This window comes from Girardinichthys multiradiatus, chromosome 17, assembly GCF_021462225.1.
Source record: "Girardinichthys multiradiatus isolate DD_20200921_A chromosome 17, DD_fGirMul_XY1, whole genome shotgun sequence".
NCBI lineage: Eukaryota > Metazoa > Chordata > Actinopteri > Cyprinodontiformes > Goodeidae > Girardinichthys > Girardinichthys multiradiatus.
This window is the reverse complement of record NC_061809.1, coordinates 26,773,599-26,794,338: the sequence shown is the minus strand read 5'-3', so window position 1 is coordinate 26,794,338 and position 20,740 is coordinate 26,773,599. Positions and strand designations below refer to the sequence as shown.

Genomic DNA, 20,740 nt, shown 5'->3' with positions numbered 1-20,740 from the left:
TGCAAGTCTTTTAGGGTATATCTCTACCAGCTTTGCACATCTAGTGACTCAAATTTTTGCTCATTCTTCTTTGCAAAACAGCTAAAGCTCAGTCAGCTTAGATGGAGAGCGCTTGTGAACAGCAGTTTTTAGATCTTGCCACAGATTCTCGGTTGGGTTCAGGTCTGAACTTTGACTGGGCCATTCCAACACATTAAAATGTTTTGTTTAAACCATTCCATTGTAGCCCTGGCTTTATGTTTAGGGTCGTTGTCCTGCTGGAAGGTGAACCTCCACCCCAGTCTCAAGTCTTTCGCACACTCCAACAGGTTTTCTTCCATGATTGCCCTGTATTTGGCTCCATCCATCTTTCCATCAACTCTGACCCCCTCCCTGTCTCTGCTGAAGAGAAGCAGCCCCGGAGCATGATGGTGCCACCACCATATTTGACACTGGGGATGGTGTGTTCAGGGTGATGTGCAGTGTTAGTTCTCTGCCACACAGAGCGTTTTGCATTTAGGCCAAAAAGTTCAATTTTGGTCTCGTCTGACCAAACCACCTTCTTTCACATGCTTGCTGGGTCTCCAACATGGCTTCTGGCAAACTGCAAACAGGACTTCTTTTTCTTTTAACAATGGCTTTCTTCTTGCCTCTCTTCCATAAGACTAATAGTTGTCCTGTGGACAGATGCCCCCACCTGAGCTGTGGATCTCTGCAGTTCATCCAGAGTGACCATGGGCCTCTTGGCTGCATCTCTGATCAGTGCTCTCCTTGTTCAGCCAGTGAGTTTAAGTGGACGGCCTTGTCTTGGTAGGTTTACAGTTGTGCCATACTCTTTCAATTTCCAGACGATGGATTGAACAGAGCTCCATGAGATGTTTAAAGTTTGGAAATCTTTTTATAGCCTAATCCTGCTTTAAACTTCTCCACAACTTTATCCCTGACCTGTCTGGTGTGTTCCTTGGACTTCATGATGCTGTTTGCTCCCCGATATTCTCTTAACTAACCTCTGAGGCCGTCACAGAGCAGCTTTATTTGTACTGAGATTAGATTACACCCAGGTGGACTATTTAGTCATTAGCAATCATCAGGCAACTTCTGAAGAAAATTGGTTGCACTCAGATTAAAGGGGGCTGAATACTTTTTGCACACCACACCTTTCAATTTTTAATTTGTAAAAGATTTTTTTAATCATGTATAATTTTCTTTCCACCTTACAATTGTAAACCACTTTGTGTTGGACTTTCACATAAAATTACATTAAAATATATTTATATTTATGGTTGGAATGTGACAATATGAGGAAAAGTTCAAGGGTTATGAATACTTTTACAAGCCACTGTAGTTTTCCTGAGTTTTCTTAAACAACTTCTAGGGTTTAAAGGAACTGTGTGACATGATTACTGCTATCTAGTGGTCATCTGGATACAGCATGTATTTCAAATGGAGTCCAGAAGGGATGGGAGATATCAACGTTAAATGTTATCATCATATTTTTTATTTATTGTGACGAGGATAAAAGATTACAGCATTTAAAATTCATCACAGTCTTGCTGGCAACACATTTGTCACCGCATACAGTCTGATCCTCACAAATAGCAACAACAGCTCATAAAATAAAACTGACGAGCTCAGTTTGCCTGCAATTCACCACTGTGCTGATTGATTGCTTGTCATATAATTTCCTTTTGCAAATTGGCGGCTCTAATGTGTAATGAACAGCTGCCAGCCCAGTAACATGACAGAAACCATTAGAGGTGCTGTTTGGTGTTCTGATAAACTGAGCTACTGTGGTGCTTCTCGACAGGCAACATGTGTCAGTCATTAGGGGTATCAGGGGTTCTGTAGTGAGGGGGTGGCAGGAGAAGCAGAGAGGCTCTCTGGATGATGAAGCTCCAACGTTTGCCTGAAGAAGTTACAGTTTTGGGCTTTATGGCAAGATTTTTGTCTCAGTCATGGGAATAATGAGGACAAGGACTTTGAAGTGCAAAACTACGAACTTCTGACCGCAGTGAAGTTAGTTTTAGGTTGGATATTCAATATTCATGCTCTGCAGATTCTGTGGGGTCTTCCTCTCGTTTGTTCTGCTGCAGGCATTCTGACTGTCGGCAGCTGCTCCCTCCTCCTGCAGACGCTGGTTCTCTTAAAGACCCAAACTGTCCCCCACAGATGAAATAAAATTGTTTAGGATGTTCAGGAACCACCCAGGAACCATCAAGGCTCATGGGTTTATGCTCAGATAAGACAAACATTGAGCTGTTTGATAGGAAGACTGAAAGAGCTAAGGAGAGGCTTTCCAACCTTATTGGTAGTGGAAATATCTTACTTTGGGGCTATTTCACTATCAGTGCTGCATTGTACAAAGTGGAAGGAATGAAGAAGTAGGGCTGCTCACAAGTTATTCAACTTTGCCTCAAATTAACATCTTGAAATTTGAAATGATGATTTAAAGCACATATTCAAGTTAGTTTTGGATTGGAAATAGCAGGCTCAACCCTCTTGGAAATTAGTAACCTGTGGTTAAAAGTCATATCTTTGACAGGAAATCCTCATTTAAATGAGCTCTGCAAGGAAGTGTTCTGATCTAATATTTGGTCAGAGTGATGCCAGAGGCTTGTTGGATAGCTACAAGAAGTGTGTGTTCAAGGTGTGTCTTGCTAACAGCCCTTTAACGTTTTATTTAACCATATTAGTGGGGGCGTATAAATATATTTTAGTGTGTATGTGTCATGATCCTCAGGTGTTTCTTTATACATTTCTATGTCTTCCCTTTTTTTCTCTAGTTGCTTTCATTTTAGTTTATTCGTTGTTTTTAAAGTTCTTAGTTTATTTTTGCATTCATCATGTATTATTATTTTCTGTTAGATTTATGAGGGACATTTTCTCTTCTCCCTTAACTCCTGCTCCCACCTCCCTACCACTTCTCCCCATCTTTAAGCTCTCCGGTTTTCAATTCTCACTGCTGGACTTTCAATTCAATTCAGTTTATTTATATAGCGCCACACACATGTCATCTTAAGACACTTTACAAACTCAATTCAGTCGAAACATACAGATTCCAAGTCCAGTAGATACATTCATGTTGATCCTAGTTATCAATCAGTGCAGTCAAATCCATTTTATTATTCAAGTTGATTAAAAGGTTTTCTAACTAAGGAAACCCAGCAGACTAAAACTGGGAGCTGGTTCCACAGGAGAGGAGCCTGATAATTAAAGGATCTGCCTCCCATTCTACTTCTAGAGACTCTAGGAACCACCAGTAAACCTGCAGTCTGAGAACGAAGTGCTCTGTTAGGAACATATGGACCAATCAGATCTCTGATGTATGATGGAGCTAGATCATTAAGGGCTTTATATGTGAGGAGGAGAATTTTAAATTCTATTCTGGATTTAACAGGGAGCCAATGAAGGGAAGCTAAAGTAGGAGAAATATGATCTCTCTTTTTAATTTTCATCAGAACTCTTGCTGCAGCATTTTGAATCAGCTGAAGGCTTTTAACTGCATTTTGTGGACATCCTGATAGTAAAGAATTACAATAGTCCAGCCTTGAAGTAACAAATGCATGGACTAGTTTTTCAGCGTCACTCCTCGACAGGATATTTCTAATTTTAGCAATGTTCTGGAGGTGAAAGAAGGAAATCCTAGAAACCTGTTTAATATGGGATTTAAATGACTTGTCCTAGTCAAAGTTAACACCAAGGTTTTTTACTTTATTACCGGAGGTCAATTTAATGCCATCCAGGTTAAGTGATTGACTAAGCAGTTTCTTTTTTAAAGACTCCGGTCCAAAGACGACAACTTCTGTCTTGTCTGAATTTAGAAGCCGAATATTTAAAGTCATCCAAGTTTTTATATCTTCAAGACATGCTTGTAGTCTATCTAACTGGTTGGGTTCATCAGGATTTATGGATAAGTAAAGCTGAGTATCATCAGCGTAACAGTGAACATTTATTCTATGTTGCCTGATAATTTGACCTATTGGAAGCATATATATAGTAAAGAGAATTGGCCCAAGTACTGAACCCTGTGGTACTCCACAATTAACCCTGGAGTTTAAAGATGATTTATCATTTACATGAACAAACTGGAATCTGTCAGACAGATAAGATTTAAACCAGCCTAGCGCTGTTCCCCTGATCCCTACAGCATATTCCAGCCTTTTTAAGAGAATATTATGGTCGACTGTATCAAATGCAGCACTGAGATCTAACAGAACCAGAACAGACACAAGTCCATTATCTGAGGCCATAAGAATATCATTAGTGACTTTCAGCAGAGTTGTTTCAGTGCTATGATGAGCTTTGAAACCTGACTGAAACTCTTCAAACAGGTCATTGCTGTATAAATGTTCACACATTTGATTAGCAACTATTTTCTCAAGAATTTTAGATAAGAATGGAAGATTGGATATAGGTCTGTAATTTATTAAATCATCTCGATCAAGCGAAGGTTTCTTAAGTAAAGGTTTAATTACAGCTACTTTAAAAGCTTGTGGTTCTGATCCATTTACTAAAAATAGATTAATCATATCTAAAATGGGGCTGGTAATCAGAGGGAACACTTCCTTAAATAATTTGGTTGGGATTGGGTCTAACATACAAGTTGAAGGTTTAAATGAAGTTAATATTTCTGATAACTCAGGAAGCTCCACAGGATCAGAACAGTCCAAACACAAATCAGGTTCTGCAGTTATTTCCAAAGTTGTCTCACTTGCTGAGGATGAAGTAATCATCTTCAGGAGTATGTCAAAGATTTTATTTTTAATAGAATCAATTTTATTTAAGAAGAATCCCATAAAGTCATGACTGCTAAGAGCTAAGGGAATGGATGGCTCAACAGAGCTATGACTCTGTGTAAGTTTAGCAACTTTATTAAAGAGAAACCTAGGATTATTTTTGTTCTCTTCTATTAATGATGAGAAATAAGCTGTTCTAGCTTGGTGAAGTGTCTTTTTATACAACAGTAGGCTATTTTTCCATTGAGTAGAGAACTTTTTTACTGTTTGCCTTCCTGTTCCTGCCCATCTCATTTCCTGATCCCCTAACTATGCTCTGTGTCCTCTTTTTCTTCTGTATGTTTACTATTATTTGTCATTAAATAGTTCAGCTGACCATGTGGCTGCCACTTTGGTCCTGCACTTGGTCCAATTTATGACAGTATGGACAGATTTGACTATGTGTGGATTAGAGAAGATTCAAAATGAATTCTAACTCTTGCTTGTAGAAATCATTTCAGTTGTCTAATCATTGCTCTCTGTAATGACCTTGGTTCAAATAAATAAAAGCATAAAACTGATGCAGCATTCATGTTTGTAACGATCATAACTACATAAAGGCACAACCTCAGCTGAAGGAATCCCTGAAGACCAGTGTGAAATTTTTCAGTAAGGCATTGTTCCTTTAGACTACAAGGCAGTTTGCTGTGACTCATGTCAAAAGAACCGCTCCTTCAATTGTCTCAGGTCACAAAGCTGCAGACTAGCAACTTTCCAACATGCCCAGATGCATCAACAAACATCAGTGTCCTATTTAAAAACTGCTGCCACAGAAAGTTCTAACCACTGTTCACCCAGCGGGCGTCTGTAGACCTTAACTCTGCTGAGGAAGGTGGCTTCATAAAACAGCAGTGCAGCTGATTTTTAGCACTAGATGGTGGGAAACAAATGACTGAGAAACCTGCAGTTCTTTAGTTTTAGATGATTTTTACCCTCTGGATGATGAAAATGAAATAATTTACCTTTAACTCCACAGAAAGCTTGAAGGTCACATAAATACAGACTATTCAGTACAAACAAATTAATTATAAATATAAAATTCATCCTTCTGCATGAAATGAGGGGTGTGTCGGTGGTCTGAATGTTTACATTGTAGGTTGTTGTGTTTTTAGATTAACAAGGATCCTTACGTCACTAATTCTTATTCACTAAACTTTTATTTGGTTTGTCTGTTACAGGCTGCTCAGACACATTTCCTGTCTGCCTGTGTATTTTAGTAATTAAAATGCAATCTGACTAATAAATGTTGAATCTAGATTGTTTTATAAACTAGGCGGTCATCATTTTTCCAGCTGCTTTGACCCACATGCAGAAATACACTCAGGCAAACAGGAAAGGTTTTAACAAGTTTATTTAGAAATGTTTTGTTTGCTGGAGAAACAGGAACTCGCTGCTGTATGGAGAAGGGATCAATGGTAAGAGACAGGTAATATTCTGGGTTGTTGATCTTGATATATTTTTGCTTACAGAGGGAGATTAGGAGATCCGCCAGGGGGGTGGAGAAATGAGATGATGGAAAACTCCGGGAGCGTGTCGGGCGAGTGAAAGGTCCAGGTAATTCTAGGTGGATGATCTTGGAGGAGAGCACGGTGGAGGGTGAGCCAGGTTCGTTCACAGGTAGCGAGAGGAGACTTGAAACCCGAAGGCAGCCAACTGAGAAGATTTTCCGTGAAGCTGTCTTGTGATAATTATGGTTTATGCTGCACCCGTCTGGACACTGATGAAACCATTTCACTGTCTCTCTACAGGTTCCGTTAACAGCCTCAGCATTTTGTTGCATTTAAATCAAAGCAAACCTACTGCCCATAAATCAACCATTGGCACATATAGAGTTTCATTTTGAAGCTTTTAAGGTTTTTGTGGCAATTAACTGACACACATTCAGATGATCTATAGTGTTACTGTCTTAGATGTGGCAGCCCCTGACTTTGTCATGGAGATGAATGAATGAAACGCTGACATCAGTGGAGATACGGCCTCTGCTGACTTCTCAGTAGTCTGAAGTTTCTCCTGATTTCTGGCCTGAAGCCCAAACATGTTGGTGATTCAGTCCTTTTAGAGTGCTGTGAAAAGGTGTTTGCTCTTGTAGCAAAATGGGGCTAGATGGATAAGCAAATGAAGTTAAGTTAGTCTTGGAACTAACTTAGACAGTAATTGCTACCTTCAAACAACTATTTACAATACAAGACCAGAAAAAACATTTTAATGAAATAATATTTTAAAGAATGATTTGCTGAATAAACTCAAACCTCTGCATGACTAATTCTCAATAGTGCTTAATTAGCTGCCTTAATTAAGTACAATAATATTCAAGGAAATATTATTAAGGCAATATTAAAATAATATTTAAGGAAATATTATTTTTTAATAAGAACCAAACCTTTATAGATAAATGAGTCTTAATGGTGTTTAATTAGCTATCATATTTAGTAGAATAATATTTAGGGAAATATTTTCTTAGATTGGAAACTAACAACCTTTCTGGATAAATGATTCTTAATAAACTCGGAAGTCATGTGTTACCTTAGCCGCTATCGTTTGAAGCTAAGTTGAACATGTATCTTTAAAAATCATCAATAAAAGGATCAGAATGCATAAGCATTGACAGTGCGTTATGACCGATCTGTCTTTAAAAACCACCCTTTAAATAAAGTTTATCTTAACTTTAAAAACACAACAAAGAACACATCATTAGCTGAGCAGCTAGTCTGATAGCACTTAGCTGAAAAAACAAAAACCAAACGTCATGGAATAAACATTATTCAGATTATTTCACTCTGAACTAATCTTCTCTGCTCAAACACTACTTCTTACTTTAACCGTGCTGAGGAAAAGGTTTCCTGGGCGACGAGTTGAGGCAAGCGAAGCTGTCCAGTCATCCACGTATGGGCATTCAAGGGACCAGCGATGCAGCTAGTGGGGGGCTTTGGCTGGTTAGCTGGCCCCGCTGACCGGTATGACAAGGGCACGTTCTTCAGGCCATGGGAGAAAATCCACTTTGATTAGGGCTGCTTCTGGAGGCCTCAGAAGAAAAGTCAAGCCACGCTTGTCGTATTACACCAAGGGTGTAATACGACAATATGTGATTGGTGATAAGAACTGAGTGGAAACAGACATATTCTTCCCAAGGTAAAACAATACGGTTATAATCTGTTGAGAGTTTTAGTCACAGCAGACACAAGATTTTTACTTACAGAGAAATACTCTTGACTTGTATCCCCATGGATTAGAATTTTACTAAATATTTTAAGCATATAACAGCTGAAGATGGACTGAAAAAAAGTCTGGAAGGTGAGTAGAAGGAGTCTGTTATTGTGTGAGGGGAACCGACACAACCTCAGTTGCACTCACTCAGAAAGGTATGAATTTTTCAGTCCGAATCTGCACATAATCGGGTAGCGTGAACTGATCACCAACCCGACTGCAAACGTGTGTTGAAGACAGCCAATGAAAAGAGAGTCTAGAACACAACAACGGCTGTGAGCCGACTAACTAATTACAGCCATGTAAAAAAACAAGAACCAGTCAGATATTTAAGACTAAAATGCAGCAAACAAAAAAGAAATAAACAGTTCACATATTCAGCATGAAGGCAATGGAACTTCATTTTTTAAAATGTATATTTTTAATCAAATATTTTCATATGGAATAAATGTATCATAATTGTTTGTATGTTCAATCCAGCCCAAACATATTGTCTAAGATAAAAATAACATGTTTAGATTGAAGCCAACATCATTCCTAAACCCACTAACACAAAAAATAGATGTTTTAAACTCAACATGAGTATGACAAAAAAAATTATTTCCCAATCATTTTCACTTGTAAGGTAAACTTCAAGAATTTTGATTTGCATTAATTTTATGAGGGAGTGGGACAGAAATATAACCCTTCTGAATTCTGAAAATATCTTCTATTAACGCCACCTACTGCTGTGTTTGTTCCTTCAAATTGTCTTGCTCACAAGAGTTTCCACGAGACTTCGATGGTCCCGTAGGCTTTGGTTGGTTTGATAAACGCTGTAGTCTGTGGTCCCTCTGTTAGTTTGAACTCCGTCTCCAAAAGTCTACCAGGGCTGAGAGTCTTCAGCTTTGATGGTCAGTCTCTAGAGCACAAACGCTGTGGAGTTAAAAGATGATTTAGTTCAATCAAATTTCAGCAGGAGGTGTTCCTACAGTCTTGGTCAGAATAAAACATTTTTACATTTGTGCATAAATGAGTATGTTCAGGATCAGTTGTTGTTTATTTCCAGATTTCTTCTCTTCCCACTTTTAGGAAGTAATCTTTTAACATCAGATGCAACCTAAATAAATACAAAAAGCAGTTTTTAAATGATTATTTCATTGAAGGCAAAAAAGTTATCCATAAATTTCCCTATGTGGATGTTAACAATTATCGACCATAAACGCTCTTGCCACATTCAGGCCTAATGACTGGCAGACCTGGAGAATCAAGAAATCACTTAAACACAGCCTGTCTGACGACTTGAAGTAGGTGAAAAGATCTCAAAAGGCACACCTTGCCTAGTGCTAAAGAAATTCAAGATCAGATGAAAAACAGTTTTAGTGAGAGGTTTACATCCAGAAGACATCCTGAACCAATAATTGGAGCTTATTTAGAGCAGCAGAGATACTCTAAATGCCATTAAATCATATTTGCCAGTACACAGGTCAATGTTATGCCAATGGTTGTGAGCATTGTTTTAAAATTACAAAATGCAAAGAGATTGTGAAAGGGAGCTTTTGAGATGGAGTGCAAGATGGTGTGTAGTTTATCGAGTGAGGTCATGTTTTCTGTGTACAAACAGGAATTAAACTATTGGCCCTTATTTATTGCTGCAGATGGTACGGTCGGATTGTTTGTCGGAAATTATTGGCTGCTCAGCTAAAATGATCCTAAATTCTTTAAAATGGAAACACAAACCAGAAAGACATTGCCTGTCCAGCTCCAGGGTGGTCAGTGAAGGTCTACAGTTACCTTTGTGACAAAAATGGTGATGTGAAGCCAAGCTATCAGCAAGAAGTACTTGCAGCGGTCATGTTGTGTTATGTTGAGGAGTAAATGGCCTTGAATTCGAGTTTCAACACAACGACGACCCAAAATACACCAGTCAGGAGCTGCATGTTAGTTCCACACCATCAAACATGATACTCCTGAGGAAAAACCAAGAAATGCAGAAGAGCCAATCGTCCTGGTTAACAGGTGGTAGCAGGTAGTTGTCTCCATGCAAGATGTGAAGCAGTTCTCGGGAATACTGGTTATACAGACTATAGAAAAGGTGAACGTTTTCTTTATCCATCGCTACTACAATGATACATTTAAACAGCCTGATAGTCATTTCCTCAGTGTCTGTATACTGATAACAATTTTAATGACATTTTCTTCATTTCACGATTTCAAATATTTTGGGAAGTTTTTCCAGTGCATGTGCATGATGATTTTGAGCTTTGTTCACTTTTTTAAACACACTGCTAATATTTTGAGCACAGCTGCACGTCCCAAACAAACTTTCATTTAGTTTGTCTTGTTTTTATTCCCTAAAAGGTCTCTTATGAATAATCAACCTTACTGATCTCCCGTAGAAGATTTGAGTTTAATGCAGATCTGTTACATTTAATCTTATCTTTCTTATTTCAGACAGTTATTTATTGATTAATTTATCCAGTTTTGCTGTGAATAAAGGATGCAGCTCTTCATTTTATTGGAATCTCCTGTCTTGGTTTATGTTTTTACCCTCTGATGTTTAGTACCCCACTGACAAGGAAAGGAAATAATAAACTAAAATGTTAACCATCACAGCATTTTCAGCCTGTGTTCAACATAGATGTCCATCTGAACCGAGCTGAAGATAAACGGACTGATACCAAATTCTGTTTTCTGTGTAGAGATTAAAGACAAAAACATCTCAGGGATATCATCAACGTATAAACTCTTTATTTTAAAACTTTAACAATAAAATTGGTAGCAATCAGTTAAATGAGCACAACGAACCTGACTAACACTCAAATACTGTAACTTCTTTTATATAAAAACCAGCCATAATATGGCAACAACATAATGAACACCAGAACTTTTTCAGGTCCGGTATTAAACACACGGATCAATAAACTGATCAAAAACGTATGTGTCAGTATAAATATTTTTTAAATGATCTGTAATTAAATAGACCAATAAATAAAAGTACAAAAGTTGTTGCTATAAAAGTTTAAATAAAATAAATATGTTTGGAAGGAAGCAGTTGAGGAATCAGTTATCATTGTCGGCGTCATTGGTGGCGTTGGCGAAGGGTTTGGGCGCCTCGCAGTAATCATGCAGGTATGTGAAAAGGATGTCAATCTCTCCCACTGCTTTGTTGATGCCGCGCACGCCCTCCATCTGAAACACAAAACCGCAAATAAAGTTTATCGGATCCGTTTAAAGTTGCCAGCTAAATCTTTATTCAGTCCGAGTAATGCTAGCCATGCCCCTGTAGTCTTTGTTATGGGTTAATAATGGGTCCAGTTGGTACATACATAGTTAATAATTGAATTAAATATATTTTATTTTGCTAAACTACTATTACATTTATACTTTTCAGATTTTAACCTGTTATAATGAAAAGTTCATAATACATTATTCTATAATATCCAAAACTTTTAACAACAATATTCTAAATTTCAAATTTCATAGGCTGGAACCAAAATTAACTCATAATTAGTAAAATGTTACCTTTAGTCTTATTAAAAAATGCCTGAAAGGGAATTATGAGTTTTAGAGACAAATAATCTAGTTTCAAAGCTAAAACTTTAAAGAAGTCAAACAGGGACATAATTAATTAATTAATTAAGCATAATTTTATAGTTTGAACTCTAGAAGGCAAATGTTTGTGTAGTTCTTTCAGATGTAAAGCCTCTTTTATGCAATGTGTTCATACAAGTTTGTAGCGATTAAAAGGCTTTTTGATGTTGTTATTATCAGGATAATAAAACCAAGGCAAGAAATCTTGAACTCACCTTTTCTAGCTTCCTGCGAAACTCAACAGTGTGACGATGGTTATGGTAGTGGGTGAGGTTCTGCAGACATAGGAATGTTCAGGAGGTTAGTAGCGGTTATCAGCTTGATCTGTTAGCTTGTGAGCGTGAACCACAGCGAGTCGTTATCAGTTTCTGGATCAACCACACCGAGATTAAAACTACTTTCATGTTCAGGTTTTTCACTCATGATGTTTCTCGGTTTTTGACTCAGACTGTGGTACTTTATCTATGAAACCTGCAGAAGGCTGCACTTTTGAGCTTAAAATGATAAAATGATCTATCAGGCTGAAACCTCTGCTCCAGATGAATTAAATAGGATAAACAAGATGCAATAAGCTGTACTTCTACATGTTTACACACTTCTTATTACATGATTTGCTGCTTATTAAACACTTACACAGCCTTGATCCTGCAGGTCCTCGCTGACGCGGTGGAGGTCAGTCTTCAGCTGGTGCATGCTGGGATGCTCATAACTGTATTTGTGCAGGATGTTGTTCAGGTAGAAGTTGAGGATGTTGGCATGGAGGCAGCAGATCTCCATGTGGTTCTGGAGGAGGTGGAGAAGTAAGGAAACATTAGGATCTTCTGGAAATGTTCAGCTCGGGTGGAAACTTCTGTTATGAGGGACAGGAGCTGGAAAAACAGGCTCACCTGGTCAGCGCTGGCTCTGGGCATCAGTCTGATGCTGGTGTCCTCCTCCAGCTCTTTTCTCTGAGCCTGAAGAGAGAAATTAACATCTCTGATTAAACACAAAACTTGGATTCTTTATTTTTTGCCTAAAACAACCGCCTCTTTAAATGTTTTATTATATTCCATGAGAATAAGATAGATGAAATCGTAAAGTTTGAACGAGATTTATTGAGTGAACACCCACATGCTGTGACATTTCTCGGACCGCTTGATGCGTCTTTGGGTCTTTCAGCGGCGGGGAGCGGTGCACAGGGTGCGACACCACCTGCTCGGTCCAGGCAATCAGAAACAGGACGGCGAGAGCGGTGGCAGCCGAACGTAGGCAGGAGGCAATTGTGGCGTTATCGAGCTTCATGGTGCGGGCAGGTTACTGATGTTGATCCGTTCCTGGAGAGCAGAGACCTTTCAGCTGAAAGAAAGAAGCAGAAATGTGACAAAGATCTAGAGCAGGTGAAAGAGGTTGCACATCTGCTTCAGCTGCTGCTGCTGAGAGTGTGTTCACCAACCTGTCAGCAGGTGCTGTTGTGAAGATGTTAGAGTGTCTCTGGCCTTTATACAAAACAACCCTCCGCCCCCACTCCAAGAATCTAGGACAACCAAAAAACCCCGGCTCATACGCTTATACACACACACACACACACACACACACACACACACAGGTCATTACTTATTTGTTTGTTTAGTGTCGTTAAAACAAAGAGAAATAACCTGTCAGTCAAGGAGTGACGAGTGATGACGTCCATTTGTCCAAAAATATTTTAATTATGCTTCTGTATAAAATTTCCTCTGACTGCATGTGTGAGTGTTTGCACATGAGTTCCCTGGAGGGTCAAGAACTGGAAGTGACTTATTATTTCCCTGAGAGGGAAAAACCTCACAGCGGCTCTGCTTACAAGTTAGTGTAGCAGATTAATTGTTGTGATGTTGTGCAACACATAAACTTTACAGTCTAATTCATATTCAGATAATGGTTGGCATAAAAGAGTGTGTTTCAGCTGCAACTATTATGTTTAAAAACAAAATAAGTGATTATTGCAAAAATTACCTTGGTCTGGATCTAATTAGCAAAACAAAAATACAAATCCGTAAACTGACTTTCACATAATTTTTTTGCAGTGTTAGTCTGTTAGTGTTTCTGAGTTGCAACAGGAAATTACTTTAATCAGCTGCGATGTCACTGTCAAATTTGCGATCCGACGGCCGAGGCAGCATTTTTACTAATGTATCTTTAAATGGAAATTAGCTTTAATTTGCATCTTATTTTGCTGTTTTCCTTCAAATGAGTTCAAAAATGCACCAGAGTAAGATGTACCATATAAATGGGACGTATAATATTACAACAATAATCTTTCAACTCACGGCAATTGTTAGAAAGACAAATGAAGACATTATGTAACATTTGGCTTTGTCACAGCATTCGGTTGTCCAGAGACATGTGAACCTATGTGCCAAATCTGTAATCGGTATCAGCTATCAAACTGAAAGCAGCCTCTTTGTCAGCTATGTAATCTCACTGTTTATTAATCTGTGCCAACAGGCTAAAGACATTTAATGACAAGCCTTCATACTTTGACAAAAAATAAATAAGAAATTATCACAGGATTTCCAGGATGTTATTGACAAACATAAAACCAGAATAGTGTCTAATCGGCAGTCAACTACTCCTGATGAGGTTGTTGAGAAGAAAGAAAAAGGGCTCAGGATGAATCCCTGAGGGACTGTTTGAAGAGTTTGCTTTTTTATGCAATACATAAATGTGGCTCCATGTCAGTGATACTGTAGTATAAACCATGTCTTTGGAAAATTGGTTACAATGCCTCATGTCTCCTTGAGAAGTTTCGGCATCATATTTTCCTTCGGTCATCCACATTTCCTGGTTCTGTGATTGGAAGATCAAGTTCCCCCCTTATTGTGCCGGATGTGGGAGTGAATCCCTCTGAGGCTGCAGATACGTTCTAAACCAACCAGTTGTAACTGGGTTCCAAACCAGATCATTCATTGATCTGTAAATCTGTCCTGTTATCTTAAATAAAACTGAAAGAGCAGCATGTAGCATCAAGTCTGCGTCACAGAAGACGTCTCCAGTCGTGACCTGTTGACACACTTTTTTGTCGACCTTTAGAATACGGAGCGTAAACTGGAGCGCCGACTCAGCAATAAGAAGGAAATAAGCAGCAGCAAAGATTTTTTCAGAAATCCAATTAAGAAATTCAATGTAACTGTAATTCAGGAAATAGCGTCGATCTGTGCTTGTGTTTTAATGAGTTCATATTTATGTTTTACTAGGTTTAAAAAGTGGAAATATTCAGATTTCCATGATGTAACCACAAACTGCTCTTTCCGATTGATTGCATATCCTGTTGCTCTAAAACTCAAGGTAAAGTTTTGTCACGCACAGAAAGAAACGATGTCTCAGTCTGTGAGGTCAATAAATATAGAGACAGGTTGCACGGTGCAGCCAAGCAAAACCATAATTTAAAGTAAAAAAACAGATGAAAAAGACCCATTTAAAGGTACGATTACAAAGCAGCTATCAAAGACCACCAGCTTCAAACAGGAAATATTTAATGCATAAAATGTATCACTCAGTTTGCACTTGAAACCCTTCCTGATTTCTCCTGGTCATTACAGAAAATGTTGCCTCAGAATAAACCTTTCAGTATGATTCCTTTAGTCCATCTCCTGTGTTATAATTCAAGCTGAAATGACGTTAAACACAATATCTTGTTCAGAAACATTTCAACATGCGGATTAGAGGAGCTGGGAATTGAACCAGTGACTGTGAAGTTACTGAAAATGGTGTAATGTCTTTTTAGATTAATTTCATTTCAACTATGAAATCTCTTGTTAGGGTTAATTTACATTTACTATATTTCAAACTTAAAGATTTAAGATAACTATAATTAATAATAAATATGATTAATAAAAAGATCTCAGAGGTACAAACGTGGGAAACGCGTGGGTAAGATGACCAGCAGCTCCTCCATCGCTCCTCTGCTCAGTAGTAAAGAAATTACCATGAACAGCTAATAATAAAATGAGTAACATTAAAAAATGAATATGTACTGCATAGTTCATCATTTTAAAAATCTCTGTTAATTCAGAAATGTGAATTTCTGGTCTTAAAACAGTTTTAAAATGCTTGTTTTCACGATTAAGAACAATGTTTCGAGTCCCTGGTTCCAGGAACGACATTCCTGTAGAAAGTGTTACCTTGTCTACTCCTCTGCTCTACAGGAAAGGAACACTTTTTAGTTCATCTTTTATCTTGCTCGCTACTACCTATTGGTTTTGCAGTAATAAAGGCAATAAACATGTCATTGTGTTTATATTTTTTAAGTTTTTATTAGAAGGAACCCTGCGGCTACAATAAAGTCAGCATTAAGTAAATTCTACCATGTGTGCAGGAACCCAGTTATAAGACAAGAACTTCAAACACATCTACTCCTCTTCTGTAGAAATCAGTCTCCTTATAATATTATATATTATTATTATATTATAATATTGATAATTTCAGTTGGGCTCTTCTAAAGCTTTACTTGTGCAACATTAAGTAAGCTGATCTTTTTAGGCAAGAATGCAGTGAAAATGTGTTGTGATGCAAAGTAAACATTTAAAAATAGTTTTCCTTACATCTGACCACTCTGCATGATCCCCAGTACTTTTTATGTTGCCAAAGAAACTGAGGCCGCAAAGTTTTACTAAATAACTTTCTTCTCATAGTTCATTTCAATCAAAGTTTAAATGAAATTGGTGTTGAAGCACCTGAAAGACATCACAGGCCTCCTGCTGGACCCCTGCAATTTGTTTACCGAGCAAACAGGTCAGCAGATGATGCTGTTAACTTAGGTCTACACTTCATCCTGCAACACCTCGAACGTCCAGGGACGTACGCCAGGATACTGTTTGTAGACTTCAGCTCCACCTTCAACACCATTATACCAGACATCCTCCACCAGAAGCTCACCCAGCTCAACGTCCCAGCCTCCACCTGTCAGTGGATCAACAGCTTCCTGACAGACCGACAGCAGCAGGTGAGACTGGGGAGCATCTTCTCCTGATCCAGATCAATAAGTACTGGTGCCCCCCAGGGGTGTGTTCTATCCCCACTCCTCTTCTCTCTGTACACAAATGACTGCACCTCATCGGACTCGTCCGTGAAACTCCTTAAGTTTGCAGACGACACCACTGTCATTGGACTGATCCAGGACGGTGATGAGTCTGCATACAGACAGCAGGTGGATCGGCTGGTCCACTGGTGCGGTCAGAAATACCATGAACTCAACCCATTCAAGACTGTGGAAATAGTGGTGGACTTTCGGAGAACACCACCCCCATACACCCCCCTCACCATTCTCAACAACACTGTATCGGCCGTGGACCACTTCAGGTTCTTAGGAACCACCATCTCTGAGGACCTGAGATGGTCTTCACACATAGACACTGTTCAGAAGAAGGTCCAGCAGAGACTGTTCTTCCTGAGGCAACTCAAGAAGTTCAACCTTCCACAGGAGCTGCTGGTCATCTTCTACACTGCCATCATTCAGTCTGTCCTGTCTTCATCCATCTCAGTGTGGTTTGGATCATGCACAAAACAGGGCAGAGAATAATCAGAGCTGACCTTCCCTCCATCCAGGACTTATACAGGTCAAGGGTCAGGAAAAGAGCTGCAAAAATCTCTGCAGACCCCACACACCCTGCACATAAACTGTTTAGAGTTTTACCTTCAGGTGGCGCTACAGAGCACTGTTTACTAAAACCAGCCACAGAGACAGTTTCTTCCCCCAGGCTGTTTCTCTGGTGAACATTTAATAGAGTACCAAACAACAGCATACAGATGTTGCAAATACACCTTTTTATTATATATTTGTATATTGTACATTGTAAATTGTAAATATGTTTATTCTGTAATGCAAAAACAAAACCAAAGAGCAAAGTGTACCGGAGTCAAATTCCTTGTTTGTATGTACGAACTTGGCAATAAAGCTGATTCTGATTCTCAGACTCATGAAAAATAAATACAGTACATACATTTTGCTGAATTATTATTATTTAATAATAATAATAATTTATTATTATTAATTATACATATCGCCTGGCTGGAGGTGAAGTCATGTGCGGAGTTTTTGTTGTGTTTCCTCAGATGAAACTTTACTAACTAGCGGCGTCACATCAGTGTTGCATTGTTTATTCTGCTCTGTATGTTATGAGGGGAATTCACCATCAGCTGTGGATTCTGCTCTACGCACACCTGAAGGTGTGGCCAGGTGTGTTTGTTTAGAGCGCGCTGCCCGGCCAGGAAGCAGGAAACAATGTTTGTTCTTCCTACGCTGTAACGTCATTGCACAGATTTAGCTTATACAAGGGGAGAGGTGGAGAAATGCTGCTGGAAATCCCTGCTTTAATTAAGACAGGATATTGTACACACACTGGATTTTACTGCATTCATTCATCTGATAAGGTCGGAAACAACCACATTAATCTTAGTAAATGATGTTTAAAAAGTTTAGAAATTTTTCTTTCAGATATTTTGTGCAGCAGCTTCTTTCAAGTTAACACTTGTCAGGTTTTGATGCTACCTGCCCTGTTGTGGCTACATTTAATATTAAAACTAAAAGCTCCACGTTTCTGGATAATTTGATATCAAACTCAACTTGAACACAAGGTGTTAATTTTACCACACCAGACATGTTTTCAAATTTAAAGAATATCCCCTATGTAGAAACAGCAACTAAACAAGCAGCCATGATGTAAGCATCAACCTGATGAAGAACATCCTAAGTTTTCACAGACTTAGTACAGCTAGTAGTTCTGGCTGAACAGTTAAACTTTCCAGTTTAATGGGAACTGATGGTTTAGATCCAAAAATTAACAATTACTTTACCAAACATTATTCATATGCTACACCACAAACATTTCAAGCCAATCTGAACAGATGTTGTAAAGCCAGATATTTTAAACCCTAACTGGAGATTTGTCATGACCCAGCCTGCTTCAAAACGCAAAGATCACAGAACTTAATAATTACACACCCCTCACCCAAATGCCCTGTGGTATTTTTAGCGCCTTGTCCTCGCCTCCAAAGAAAAACCATAGACCGTCTTTTGAATGCCCTACAGTGTGCATACAGAGCTAACACATCTGTACATGATGCTGCAAACATGGTCCTGCATCTGGACTGCTCATGATCTTACGTCAGGATACCGTTTGTGGACTCCAGCTCTGTTCCTCCAGCTAAATGTACCCAACTCCATGTGAGGCTGGAGCAGCACATTTCCAACACTAAGACCACCAAGGCTGGATCCTTCTCCCGTTATTCTCCCTGTACTCCTACAGGTGCACATCTGGACACCGATCCATTAAACTCCTTCAGTTTTGAGTTACCCTACAGGATTGAAATGGGCCGTCTGATATAATGGTGCAATGTGAACAACTTGGAGCTCGATGTCTCAAAATGGTGGAGATGATATTGGATCAGGTGACTGTGGCTCAGTAGGAAGAGTAGTTGTCTTGCAATCAGAAGGTTGTGGGTTCGATTCCAGCTTCTTCCTGCCATATGTTGATGTGCAAGGCACTTGACTCAAGTTGCCTACCAATTTGCGTATCGGTGTATGGATGTCTGAGCATTAGTGAGTGCAATTGGGTGAATGTGGCTCTAGTGTAAAGTGCTTTGAGTGGTCTGTATGACTGGAAAAGCGCTTTATAAGTTCAGTCCATTTACCTCCAGAAGGACTCATCCCTCTGCTGCCTGTTTGAGCTCTCAGTTGACTTCTTGTGGAGCTCCAGAAGAAGGCTCAGCAAAGACTAATGATGGTAAATTTCTACACTGCCATCATCCAAACCATCCTCCAGAACTCTCTGGTTTACTGCAGCCGCTAACAGACACTCTGTTGGGAAGCCGATTGGCTGCAACCTTCCATCTCTTCAGGAGCAGGAGACGTGCAACCAGGACTGCAGCTGACCCCTCTCACCCTGGACACAACCCTTTAATGTCCCTTCACTCTGGTCCGAGGTTCTGGTCCATCAGGACCTTAACAATTTTGGAAACATTTACTGCATTTCGGTACTTTATTAAAATAGAGTGCTTCAAACAGATTTTACCATGACCTTCTAGTTCCTTTTCAATATCCAAGCATTTCTTAAACTTAGAATCTGGTAAGCCCACAAGTATTCATACACCTGGCAGATTTACATTTTGTTATGTTAATTCAACCAAGAAGCTGTTTTCTGCTTGAAAATCAAAGACATCCCAAAGATTGGATCATGTACAAGGAGTGTCATTGTGGGGAAAAACTTTTTTATTTACATTTGAACAAGAATGCCATGACCAAAATTAATCATATTCTTCTCAATAAGCAATGAAAAGAGCCTTTAATTACAGCCACCAAACACTTCACATTTTGCTAATGTCTCCGCTGGATCTTTGAACATTCATCTTGTGCGACAGTGATGAAGCTTACTGAGTTTTAGATGTTTTTATTTAAGGTCACCCTTCTTAAACATATGAGCATAAATTAGATCTTTCTCCAGACACCAAATAAATAAATGAAAACAAAGATCTACATTAAAAATATTACATCAGATGATCATTACTCGTACTCGTCATCTTCCGCTTATCCGGGACCGGGTCGCGGGGGCAGCAGACTCAGCAGAGACACCCAGACATCCCTCTCCCCAGCCACCACCTCCAGCTCCTTTGGGGGGAGCCCAAGGCGTTCCCAGGCCAGCTGAGAGACATAGTTTCTCCAGCGTGTCCTGCGCCGTCCCCTGGGCCTCCACCCGGTGGGAGGTGCCTGGAACACCTCCCGAGGAAGGTGTCCAGGAGGCATCCGGTATAGATGCCCGAGCCACCTCAACTGGCTCCTCTCAATGTGGAGGAGCATTGGCTCTACTCCAAGCTCCTCCTGGATGGCTGAGCTCCTCACCCTATCTCTAAGGGAGTGCCCGGCCACCCTACAGAGGAAGCTCATTTCAGCCGCTTGTATCCAGGATCTCTTTCTTTCGGTCATGACCCAAAGTTCATGGCCATAGGTGAGGGTAGGAACGTAGACCGACAGGTAAATCGAGAGCTTCGCTTTTCGGCTCAGCTCTCTCTTCACCACAACGGACCGGCACAGCGCCCCCATTACTGTGGCAGCCGTACTGATCCGTCTGTTGATCTCCCGCTCCATTCTTCCTTCACTCGTGAACAAGACCCCGAGATACTTAAACTCCTCCACTTGAGGCAGGAACTCCCCTCCAACCTGAAGAGGACAAGCCACCCTTTTCCGGTCGAGAACCATG

General features: G+C 39.5%; 1 protein-coding gene and 1 long non-coding RNA gene across 3 annotated transcripts in view; one reads left to right on the top strand and one right to left on the bottom strand.

Moving 5' to 3' along the window:
- LOC124882699 overlaps positions 1-20,740 on the top strand; it is a 102,837-nt gene that overhangs the window by 60,676 nt on the left and 21,421 nt on the right. The window contains exon 3 of the long non-coding RNA XR_007041972.1: positions 6,224-6,308. This is a non-coding gene — a long non-coding RNA (uncharacterized LOC124882699). The remainder of the gene's footprint in view (positions 1-6,223; positions 6,309-20,740) is intronic.
- On the bottom strand, positions 10,727-15,179 carry il22 (interleukin 22). 2 transcript variants are annotated; one of them, XM_047389196.1, is made up of 6 exons: positions 12,964-15,179; positions 12,642-12,866; positions 12,419-12,484; positions 12,165-12,314; positions 11,747-11,806; positions 10,727-11,129 (listed from the first exon to the last, which is right to left on the bottom strand). In XM_047389196.1, the coding sequence occupies exons 2-6, from the start codon at positions 12,810-12,812 to the stop codon at positions 11,001-11,003; spliced, it is 576 nt and encodes a 191-aa protein (XP_047245152.1). In that variant the 5' UTR covers positions 12,813-12,866; positions 12,964-15,179; the 3' UTR covers positions 10,727-11,000. The 2 variants fall into 2 exon arrangements, with proteins under 2 accessions (XP_047245152.1, XP_047245153.1); XM_047389197.1 differs by having other exon boundaries at positions 12,642-15,179.

Coding starts and splice junctions, on each gene's coding strand:
- il22 (XM_047389197.1), bottom strand. CDS start 12,812: ATGAAGCTCGATAACGCCACAATTGCCTCCTGCCTACGTTCGGCTGCC. Junction 12,485..12,641: donor TCCGAGAAATGTCACAGCAT/GTGGGTGTTCAC, acceptor TTCTCTCTTCAG/GCTCAGAGAAAAGAGCTGGA. Junction 11,807..12,164: donor ACCTGCAGGATCAAGGCTGT/GTAAGTGTTTAA, acceptor CTATGTCTGCAG/AACCTCACCCACTACCATAA.